At 35.6% G+C, this 12646-nt stretch overlaps 1 protein-coding gene across 1 annotated transcript in view; it reads right to left on the bottom strand.

Annotated features, from left to right (window-relative positions):
- Nucleotides 1-993: 993 nt before the first annotated feature.
- The window catches only part of LOC121374022 (dentin sialophosphoprotein-like), a 78115-nt gene continuing 66462 nt past the window's right edge, over nt 994-12646 (bottom strand). Inside the window, exons 7-10 of the mRNA XM_041500898.1 lie at nt 11816-12010; nt 9489-9573; nt 6051-8044; nt 994-4535 (exon numbers count right to left, since the gene is read on the bottom strand). Of these exons, the coding sequence (XP_041356832.1) occupies nt 4416-4535; nt 6051-8044; nt 9489-9573; nt 11816-12010 (2394 nt within the window). The 3' untranslated portion in view covers nt 994-4415. The remainder of the gene's footprint in view (nt 4536-6050; nt 8045-9488; nt 9574-11815; nt 12011-12646) is intronic.

The following is a 12646-nucleotide window of genomic DNA, read 5'->3' as shown; positions in this document are numbered from 1 at the left end:
AAATAAATAATGAATTTCCATATTTGACTTTTATTCCTCATTTAAAAGTCTTCAGTTTTAACATTATAATCTAATCTAAAAAAAAATTACATTAATTTTTCTATGAATCTTTAATTTGTATTTTTCTATTTATTTGTTTGTTTTGTTTGTTTGTTTCTTTCTTTATTTAATATTTGCTAATTATAACATTCGATATGTTTATAAATACAGAATGACTAAAGATCCATGCACAGACATTTTTCATGATAAATCCTTTTTTTCTGTATAAATATTTTAATTTGATTATTTATTAATTAAACTGAACATTCTGGACAAAATTCATTCATAGGCATGTACAACCTTTAATTTCCATACAAGTATCTTACTTATAGCATACCGGTATTAAAAACAAAATTCAAGTCTTAAAATTATCATGTCTGTTGTAAATTCCAGGATTACTGTGTCCTTCATAGTCAGATAGTACAATAATATTGTTACATTTCTGTTGTATATTCAGGCATTATTACCCCAGCGGTCACTCATAACAGGGAAAATATTTTCCATATTTTCTCAGTGAGAAATATTCTGCATTGGTCTAACGAACAATACTATTGGACAATTTGACACTCACAAACCAATGACCGTGTCGGTACTAAATATGACGTCATCACGATTTGGCAAACACACAAAATGACGTCATGTAGTTTAAAGAATTTACGTTTACGGCTCTTTATTTTTGGTGTTAAATTTATAACAAAATGTCATTTTAATGCAATTCCTTATAGATTTTGTAGCAGAATAAAGAATACTTTTGGTTTTTTAAAATTATTTATGAACGTGATTAAATTACAAAGTTATAGCAATTCTCAGAAAGTGCGCAAAGTGGTTTACATCGTTTCTTTACAGGTTGGCCTTTCGTGCATGTGCGTCGAAAATAAAGGCTTCTAGAGAAAAAGTAGCTGATGTAATAAATAGAATAACAAACTCGGTACCAGTTATTATCAAATTTATGTCCCTCGTGAAATAATAAAGCTCGTGACAACTGAAAATTATTTCACTCGGGACATAAATTTGATAATAACTGGTAACTTGTTTATTATCCTCTATTTATTGTTTGCTTAAGAATATTGTTTTGTTAAAGGAACATTAGTACATTACTGACTCATGTTTGTTGTAAACTGAAGTCTGTTTAAGATTCTATTACATGTAGTGGATTATGCACATACCCGATATTAATAAATCACTGTAAGCAGTAAAATCATCATTTCTGGCACAAGTGTGTTACTGTGACCTCAAGTGATAGTACACTCAATTTTTCTTTAACAACCCCCCCCCCCCCCAAAAAAAAAAACCTGACAACTCCAATGTGTTTGCACATGCAGCAAACAGACTTAAGTTTCCAAAAGCATGACGTACCTGTAATCAATTACTAATCAATCCTTGATCAATATTTCTGCAAACTGATGATCGATAATAAAATTGCATTAGATGTTTAAAATGAGTTTATACAGTTTTTCAGACACCCAGAGAAAATATACATTGGCTGATGCCAGATCATCTCATGAACTGATGTATTTGTGATGTAAGTTCACCAAATGAAATGATATATTGTCTGACGATGAGATGGAATTAAAGCCTTTGCTTGCATAAATGGTGCAGACTATGAGTAAATATTTAATTCAGACACCGATAGATTTATAATGGAAGGAGTTCATCTAGTGAATTTAAAATGATGTGCAGTTAAGCAACTATCTAAATACAATGTATTAATTGTAATAGACAACCCTGTGATTGAAAAGAATTTTTCAACTATGTTTTTTCAAACCCATGAAATTAGCGTACATGTACGTTATAAAACAATATATCATATACATATATATACCTGTCTTTACATCTATGTATAATATTTACATATAATACATGATGGTATATACACATTTATATACACTAGGCTACATTATTCAAAAGTAAAAGTGACTGCATGAAAAATATATGTGGTTCATACAAAATAGAATTTTTAATGTGAAACGAAGGGCACTGAATACATAGGTCATTAATGATGTAAAAAGAACCTACTATATAGGTATATGTATAATACAGAAAATTAAAACATTAAAATTTAAATATATTATTTTAATTAGGCCATATATTTTCAGAACTACATGTATAAAGACAGAATAAGAAAAATTAAAAAATGGTAATAAGCCATTTTTATGCCCAAATTTAAATGCCCAATTATCATAATTGAATAGGTAATTGTTTGCTATATGCCATTATAATATCCCTGTAAAGTTCAATCATACTTTTAATAATTAATGACAAAATAATGTTAATTAAATTCGAGTGGTTTCAAATGGCTCGTTTCTTTTTCAAAAAGGCTCCGAAAAAAAACTTGGATCACAGCTTTTTTGAGCATTGTCCCACTATAAAATATACTATAAGAGTGAATATTGTTAATAGCAGTGAAAATACAACACCATACAAAGGTGATCATATAAATGTCATTAGCATTTTTGACAACTAATGAAACAAACTATGTATATGTAGTGTTCACAATGTGAGCTATGTTTTTAAAAAAATAAAAACTCACTGATAAAAAATATTTATATTTTCATTCCATTACCATTGAGCAGAATACATTGGGTTGGGAGGGGTGGGCAGGTTGCTTACTTCAATTTACCGTTAACTGAAATACATCAAAAGGAATTCTATTTAGAAGTTATAATACGGTATTCTAGAAAGGGAAAATAACCATTTAAATTGTAATCTGTTTTAAATCAAAAGCAATATATATAAAAGTGATCAATTTTAGTTGTTAAAGTACACAGTTTCATCCTTGGAGCTATTGGGGCATCTCATAACAATTATAATAGTACAAGGTACATTGATCTACAAAGTACAGAAACAAAACGAGAAGAAGAAAAACAAATCAACAGGTGAAAACACTATAAATCTGAGACAGATGCTTACTAACTTAAAGAACAAACTAAAACAGTGTAAATAAAGCAAAACAAAGAATCTGAAATTTTATTGCCAAATGCCTTATTTTTTTATTGTTACCTCCCTTTGTTCCCTCAAGCTTTAATATCAGCAGAAAAATCACAAAATACACTGTTGAATGTTAAAGACTGCTCTAAATATTAAATGGAATGACATATTTACAAACTCTGTAACCTGTTACAGTGCCAGTGGTGTACAAAAACAACAAGTAACTTTAATTTTTTTTACATAATAATATATATCAAAATATACAATTATGCAAAGCATCCCACTGTGAAATATGGCCATTAGGTATTAAAAAAAAGGATAAGATAAAACAATTTTAAAACCTCTTTTCTACATGCCATTTTTGTTTTACACCTGGTTGGTTTATTTGTTTGAACATATTTCCGAGCTTATGTCCAATTAAAGTTCAAGCATGCTGAGCCGTTTGTTCCAGACAGTGGATTAGTAATTAGTGGTTAGTCTGTATAGTGTTCTTACACCTACGCAGCAAGTTGTTAAAACTCACTCTGGATGAAACCAGTACTGGGGTGTGAACCAAGTACTGACCAGCCTTAACCACTACACTAACTGGTTTCTCAGAATGTGTCTTCTCCCCTAAAAAAATTAAACATCATTATCCTTTTCCTACATATATGAAGTTTCACAAATAATCAGATAAGAACTTAAGTTGCTAAAGCAATGATGGCATATTTCTATTTTTAGCAATAATAACTTTGACCATCGATGCAGATGTAAAACATGAACTCTTTCAAGGTGTTATGAAGTTTCATGAAAATTCACTGCGAGGAGATAATTAAAGTTTTCCTTTTTTTGGAACAATTTGTTTACAATTTTCATTGAAATGCCCTTTTCAGTGAGTTGGTTCATGTGTTCTTTTGCCCTTGGTCCCCTCCGTAAAATATTTTCTAGGTCCACCCTAGTGAATATTATATTTTACATGTCAATGCACTAACTTGAAGCTAGCAACTTGGTTTTACCATTTATGGTCTAACGGTTACTACTAATGGCCTTATTTTTCTTCATGGTCCAGCACGGAAAAAAGAAAACCATTCTTCTTCCGATTTTGTACCTAAACTAGTGAACTAAGTTTGTAATTAGACTCCAAGCAGTTGGCTAAGTATAAAACAAGACATCGTTTGATAACCACCATCCAGTGCTTTGGAATTTTCTGGCTCTGATATACAATGCACCATTAAACTTCTTGAAACTATGTTTTTAGTAAAAATCTGTAAATCACAATATTGTAGTCACAGTGACTGTAACACTTTTTCAGTTGTCACTGAAACGCTTTGTTTAGTTGTCACTGAAACACTTGTTCAGTTGTCAAAGAAACACTTGTTCAGTTGTCATTAAAACACTTGCTCAGTGTTTTGTTGTCACCAATATGCTTGTTCACAGTTATCACTTAAAAGACTTTTCCATTTCAGCTGTCACTGAACCACTGGCTCAGCCGTCTGCATTTTCTGAAAATTCTTCACCATGTCGAGAACCTTGGAAGACCGATGTGAGGAAAACTTTTCAGGAGTTTCAGATGTCAAAGGAGAAATTTTCTGCAAAAAAATAAAATAAAATAACAACACGTACTTTGAGAGCTATGATGGCATTAGTCCACCTGAGTCTACTGCTGCAATCTCATCAGTAACTGCAATTAAGCTGCATCAACTGTTTCAACTTTTTATAATACTTTTGGGTAGGTAGACAATTACTAAAGAATATAATTTCATGTTAATGAAAAACACTGTTGAAAATGTAGAATAGCTGAGATCTTTATACATGTGTGTGTGTGTGTATATATATATATATATATATATATATATATATATATATATATATATATATATATATATATATACACACACACACACACACACACACACACACACATTTTAAATTATGCAAGACATTTGTTCTTCTATTGTTGTATTTATGATCAGAAATCCTATCACAATGACAACCATGCTTCAAAAGAAAGCAATTATTATTTGAAATCAATATGACTTTATAGTGAAGTTTAGTTAAAGCTCATTAAAAACAATAAACTGTTTGTTCTGTCACTACTTACAACATACAACCCTCAACAAGTGGAAAGTTTAAAGTTTGTTTTTCTTTAATGATACCACTAGAACACATTGATTTATTAATCATTAGCTATTGGATGTCAAACATTTAGTAATTCGGACATACAGTCTCAGCGAGGAAACCAGCTACATTTTTCTACAAGTAGCAAGGGATCCACATACAGGATAGCACATACCATGGCCGTTGATATACCAGTCATGGTGCACTGGCTGTAATGAGAAATAGCCCTATGGGCCCACTGCCGCCAATCAATCCTAGACCAACTGTGCATCAGGAAACACTTTACCACTGACGCCAATCAATCCTAGACCAACTGTGCATCAGGAAACACTTTACCACTGACGCCAATCAATCCTAGACCAACTGTGCATCAGGAAACACTTTACCACTGAGCTATATTCTGCCCCAACCCTCCAGTTGGTCATAGCAAGAGGATTGCACTAATGTTAAGATAACAGTGCTAAAATAACTACTGTGTTACTACCATGAAGGTTAAGAATCACACACATACTTCGAATCTTTGATCCTTGACACCGGCCTCAATGGCGTCATGATTAGGCCATCAGTCTACAGGCTGGTAAGTACTGGGTTTGGATCCCAGTCGAGGCTTGGGATTTTTAATCCAGATACCGACTCCAAAACCTGAGTGAGTGCTCCGCAAGGCTCAATGCGTAGGTGTAAAACCACTTGCACTGACCAGTTATCCATAACTGATTCAACAAAGGCCATGGTTTGTGCTATCCTGCCTGTGGGAAGTGCAAATAAAAGATCCCTTGCTGCCTGTCATAAAAGAGTAGCCTATGTGGCGAGTGGGTTTCCTCTAAACAAACAGTGTCAGAATGACCATATGTTTGACGTCCAACAGCCGACAATAAGATAAAAAATCAATGTGCTCTAGTGGCGTCGTTAAATAAAACTTTATTTATTTATTTGATCCTTGACCGTCAAGTACTGAAGTCTATACCGACCTGCCTACTGAGACTCACCTTTTTGAGTGGAACCTCCACCTTTGGTTGGTCTTTCTCTATGATTTCAATTTTCACCGGGGCCAGAGGATTCTCCTTGACGTTCTCTTTCTTCTGGGTGTTCGTCTTCCATGAGGTAGCACTAGGTTTGGCAACCGAGTCCTTCGATTGCACAGATCCCCGGGAATTGAATGACATTGCTGGTTTCGAGTCGGGTTTCTTATTCACTTCAGACTCTGAAACTTTGGGTAAGTTGGATCCATGCGACGGTGATGATGCTTTAGTGCTGTCCACCCTGGAGAATGTTTTCTTTGGTTCTGATGGAGTGGATGATGTAACTATGCTTGGAGATGTTTTAGGACTGTCTGTTTTCGAGAATGACTTCCGAGAGTCTGCCAGAGAGTACAGTGGTTTTGCAGAATCAGGAAGAACAGTGGAAGATGGCTTTGTGGGTTCAATCCTTGAACTTTTAGTGGGCTCAGCTTTAGATGTTTGATTGGGTTCAACTCTAAATGATTTAGTGGCTTCAACTCTTGTGGATTTAACAGGTTCAACTCTAGACATTTTAGCGGGCTCAACTCTAGATGTTTTAGCAGGCTCAACTCTAGGGAAAGATTTTGTGGTTTCTTCAGTTGGAGATATCTTTGCACTTACTGTATCAGACTTAGAACTTGGAACTTTGACACTGCTTGCTCTGGAAGTGAATGACTTTACACTATCAGGCCTTGTTGCAGAATCCACTTTCACACTACCACCTCTGCCTGGGATGTAACCCACACCAGTTTTACTCAGTGGTGCCACCTCTACTTGTGAATTAACTGTTGCTTTTGTCTTTGTACTGCCCACAGTCTGACCCACAGATTCCACCTTCTTTTTGTCTTTACCAACATCCACAGTGAACACCTCCTTGGGTTTAGCTTCACTCTGCTGTGTCTTTGTACCAGCATTACTCTCACTGTCGTTACCAACTGCCTTTTTTTTGCGTAAGGCAGCCATCCATTCTGGTTCAGTGTTTACCGGCTCTGTCCATGTCCATCTCTTTGGATCACTTTTCTTTGCCGTCAGGTCCGATGTCATAATGGCTGATGATGTCATTACATCATTCTTCTTAGGTGAAGCAGAAGGGGAACCGCTTCCAAAGTCCACTCTGTGGGAATTTGTTCTTTGTATTTTAGAAGCATACTGTTCGTCTTTAGCCACTGGTTGCTCGGGTAATGTCTTACTGCGAGACTGGCGTCGCAGTTTATAATCTTCACGAGCAGGTGAAACCACATCTGATGTATCTGTTGCCTTCAAACCCTCCCGTTTGAAACTAGTGTTTGACTTAACAGAACTGGTTTCCGATTTATTATCCTCCTCTTTCCTGGACTCACTGGACACTTTCTTGACTACAGGTTGTTTATGATCCACTGAAGTAGAAATAACAGTAATGTTCGAGTCCTTTGGCTCAGACTGTGAAGACTGGGTAGAACAGACAGACACTGAACTCTGCTGTGGCTTGGAAGAAGACTTCACCTCGACTTTATCTCCAGACTTGCCTGAAACACTCACTGCCGGTCCAGACACATGGCTTGGCATTGAAGCACCAGCTGCCTCCTTTGAAGGAAGAGCATCCCTCTCCTCATCCTGTGTCAACTTAACTGACCTGCGTTTCACCTTGTTAAATGCCTGAGAGAGTTCGTTCTGCTGGTCGCTCGAGGGCACCACACCCTGGACATCAGAACCTTCACGTGGTCGTCCCGAATGAGACCGCAATACTTTAGGTGAGGATTTTTCTTCCACTTTGACAGACGATATGTGTGAACTGCCAAACGCAGTCTGTTCTTTCTTGGTCTCACCACTGGTGCTAACAGCACCGGGTGACGTGGGCTCATCTCTAGAGGGTTTGAGAGGCTCCGTGTTGGGCGTTTGTGGTAATAGCACTATGGAAATGTTTGTCTTGTCGGAAGTATCAGAATGTGAAACTTGTAGCACCTCAGAATAACTGTTAGACATGTCAGACTGTGACACATCAGCTGTAAAGAAGAACAGGATTATTATAAAAAAATTATTCAACTCTACATAGTTACTAGTACACCACATGATAATAATTACACATCATTAGCAGGGTCAACTCTGGGTCAGCAGAAAATTTTGTAATATTATCTATTAAACTTCCAATTTTATAGGTACACAGTTATTTTGTAAGAAAATATCAATTATTACATAAAATTGTATCGCCATATTAGAATAAAATTTGCCAATTATTTTCAAAATTCACAACTGGCGAGAATTTGGCGTGTGTCAGAGCTAGCCCTGATTAGTGGTTAATTGTTAGTGAAAAAGAAGCCAGTGTAGTGTTCATACACTGAGCTGTTCAAACTTACTACTGGGAACTGGTACTGGAACGCGAATCCAGTACCTGCCAGCCTCTAGTCTGATGGTCTAACCACTAGACCACTGAGACTGGTATCTTTGCATGTTATCCCTGAATGGCTATTATTATGGCATATTTGATTTATGGATTGACTGATTGATTGATTGATTGATTGATTATAATAATTTTCATGCTTATGTACAATTAAGGTTCAAGCATACTGTCATGGGCACATACATTTAGGTTAGTGGTCAGTTTTGTTAGGGGTTAGTGAGAGAGAAGGTCATGTAGTGGCTGTACCCCTACCCATTGAGCCATGAAAGCTTGCTCTAGATGGGAGCTGGTACTCAGATATGAACCCAGTACCTACCAGCTTTAAGTCAGATGGCTAAACCATATATATTGACATCACCAGGGCTGGTCTTGTAAACCTGTGTTTGTTTATCTAATATGTTTGTTTACCTTATGTGTTTGTTTGACTAATGACTGCATTGATTTTGTAATCAGTACAAGGCTGTGTCTGAATGCTTGAATTGTCGATACAATAATGGATTTTGTGTTTTCATTATTGGAAAAGATATAGGATTACAAATGTGTTTTAAAGGCATACTGTCACAGACCACTGATCTATTTAATGGCCTAACAAAGTATTACCTGAACAAAAAATAATTTGATTTGTCAATAAATGTACTTTAATTCAACCATCTTCATAACCACCATACTCCATTTATTAATGATATTTTGTAAAAATAATTGAATTATGGCAATGGTCCATCATTAAAAAACTAAAATTGCCGAGAGCGTTGACATGGATTTCACTTCATCAGGGTTCAGTTAAGGTGATACGATAGCTAGATTTGGTTTCCAACAATTAATGTAATTTTTATTTATTATCCATTTTCAGAGAAATAAGGTCCTTAAATCCGTGACAGTATGCCTTTAAGAATAACAAAACGGCAACTAAAAAACCCCCAAACAAAACATTATTAGAAAAAACTAATGAAACATTTTCATAGATGCATGATGGAAGTTAATGCAACTGGTTTCATTTGGCATGTAACAAGTGAAATCAGTTTGCATGGATACTGATAAAGGTCACCTACTTGATGTAATACTGTATGAACTCTGCTCCTCTGTTTTGACTGGAGACTCTTCGTGTAAGCTTGGAAGACCATGTGTTGCTTTGACCTGAACAAAAAAAACAACAAAACCTAAATCATAATAAAAATTTAAAAAAAGAAGAAACCATTTTAGCACAGCTTGGTGCAATGTCAAATATTGTTCATAGCATGATAAAAAAAAATTAAATTGAATATTTTAATTGGCTATTAGGGGCCATACATAAAGTACATACCATATGCAAAAACTCTGGATTTTTAAAATCCCTTCCCCATATACATATTTTGTACCTTTGATCATTAACCTGTTGTTCATGCATACATCATTCTTTCACACTGAACAGAACACTGGATAGTTAAGAGCTTGGTATACATACTCTGAAAGTAAACTCCCCTTCCTCCTGTACTCCCTTACTTAATGCACAAACCCACTCCCCCTTAGTGGAAAATATAAATGGAGGATTGTTTCTACGACACCTCGCACCTCAAGCCAACTCCACATTCAACTCCTCATTAGAAAATGTAACTCCATTTTATTAGAAGTAGCAATTAAGTCCTTGTTTGTTTGCACAAGCTTTTTCATGATCATGATAGAACATGCAATGATATTTGATATACCAGTCATGCAATCCAACACATGGAGCATGAAATGAAATGTATAAAATTAATTACACCAAACATCGACCAGATACAGAATTACCTGTTACTGCCTTACACTTATAGCATGTGAAACATACAATAAAGTTTGTTTTGTTTAACACCACCACTAGAGCACATTGATTTGTTAATCATCAGCTACTGAATGTCAAACATTTGGTAATTTTTATGAATACAATGAAACCCCTCAAAACAGGACCCTCAGTAAACCGGAATTCCCTCAAAACCGGATGTTTCACATGGTCCCGTGATTTGCGTATCTTTTAACACTAAAATTTACCTCTCTAAACCGGAAACCCCTCTAAACTGCACAGGACGAAATTATCCAGTCCCATTGTGTTTCTTTAATGCAAATTTTACCTCAGAAAACCTGACGGTGACACCGATGTCAATTATGGTGTCGCATTACTTATAATTTGAATACCTACTCAGCCGATAACGTGATTGCGTACACAGAGCTAATTACACGTGCGTATGCTCCAGTGTCACTGTTGTGCAGTTGACAAATACCAATTAAGGGATTAATTAACAGCGTTGATGTTTAAATAACTGGAAGAAACACATGTACTCCCTTTATTCTGAGCTCGATTGTTACAAAGTTCGATTAACTTATGAATTTGATTGAGCTCCTTTTCATAGCCTACATGTACATCTCATGATTACCGCAATGAACGGCAAAACAACTAGGAATTTAATTCATTTTTCCAATTGTTTGAACCCTTTTTTTGTTGTCGTTTTTTTTTTGTATCTTTGCAAAGTTTATCTAACAAAATAAAGAGTAACCAAGAGTAAAATTGTTTGGCTTGATTTGGTGGGAAATTTGTCAACAGTGATTCATTTTAGTATTTACTTTAGACATGTCGGAACGTCCAGCGAAATGCCGCCACCTTGAATTATCACTTTATGATAATCTTAAAATAATTCGAAAGTGTACCTGTTTTTTTTTGCAGTTTTATTAGTTACTATATCAGTAGAGAACACCAACCAACTAATAGTTTACCTCAATACTGAAACCTCTGTAAACCGGATACCCCTCAAAACCGGACTTTTTCCTTGGTCCCATGGCTGTCCGGTTTTGAGGGGTTTCACTGTAGTCTTGTACAGGAAACCCATTAGCAGCAAGGGATTTTTTTATATGCACCATCCCAGAGACAGGATAGCACATACCACAACGTTACCAGTCATGATGCACTGACTGGAATGAGAAATAGCTCAATGGGCCCACTGAACTGAATCGATCCTAGACTGACTGCGCATCAAGAGAGCTCTTTACAACTGGGCTACATGAAACCTACAATCATCTACTCCAGGTCTAAACTAATTTATTTCTACAATCATCTACTCCAGTCTAAGTCTAAACTATCCTGTCAGTGGGCCCATTGGGATATTTCTCGTTCCAGCCAGTGCACCATGACTGGTATATCAAAGACCGTGGTATGTGCTATTCTGTCTGTGGGATGGTGCATAAAAAAGATCCCTTGCTACTAATGGAAAAATGTAGCAAGTTTCCTCACTGGGACTATATGTCAAAATTATCAAATGTTTGACATCCAATAGCCGACGATTAATAAATCAATGTGCTCTAGTGGTGTCATTAAACAAAACAAACTTTAAGTCTAAACTAATTTTATTTCACTCTGTGCACTGCTACTTACATCTCGATGTATGCGGGACTGTCTGGAGGCCTTTCGTTTGTTGGGTCTCACAGACAACTTGTGTTTGGCAGCATCAGAGGTCAAGTGCTGTGAACTCTTCACAGATTCAAAGTCCATGGGCTGACTTGAGCCAGAGCTTTTGCCCACCCTCTTTGGTTTCTGTGCAGCAGGCCAGTTGCTCATAAAAATATCCTCCTTCAAAAGGAAAATAAAATAGGAAATGAGTTTCAAGAATCAACAAGGTCATCTAAAAAAAAAAATTCTATATAATATATCAAGTAATTAATTTATATCACATGCATGTTGGGATTTTTTTAAATTCTAAAGTTAATTGGGTAAATGTTATGATTAAAAACAGTGTCTGTATTTCCTAGTATTACAGACCATTTTTACAAGCAACCACAATTTTTAAGATCTACATTAACATTATCCCAAATCATTTAATATGGTATGCATGTACACATACTAGATTTTGTATAAAACATTTACCTTTTATTACATTTTCAAAAGCATGTTTCACAGAGGTGATTACTCTGATAGATGGTATGGCTGCATAATAGATGTGGTCCTCTTAAAGCGACAGACCCTTGTTTTAAACACTATGGGGTATTTTTCACTATTAGAGCTGTTTTTCATACTTAAATCAAACACTATTTACATTTTATTGTTTAGATTATCCATTTCCATTCATCTGAAGTGTTTCTGATCATCATGGTGTTTCTAATACTGTATCCCAAAATGCAATCTAATTAAAATTAGCTCCACTATTACATGTGGATCTAACAGCAGCCCGTTGGAGCTCATGTCCAGCTGACCTTTCATTCGACCAAT

The sequence above is a fragment of the Gigantopelta aegis genome, chromosome 6 (assembly GCF_016097555.1).
Source record: "Gigantopelta aegis isolate Gae_Host chromosome 6, Gae_host_genome, whole genome shotgun sequence".
NCBI lineage: Eukaryota > Metazoa > Mollusca > Gastropoda > Neomphalida > Peltospiridae > Gigantopelta > Gigantopelta aegis.
This window is presented reverse-complemented; position numbering and strand designations above follow the sequence as displayed.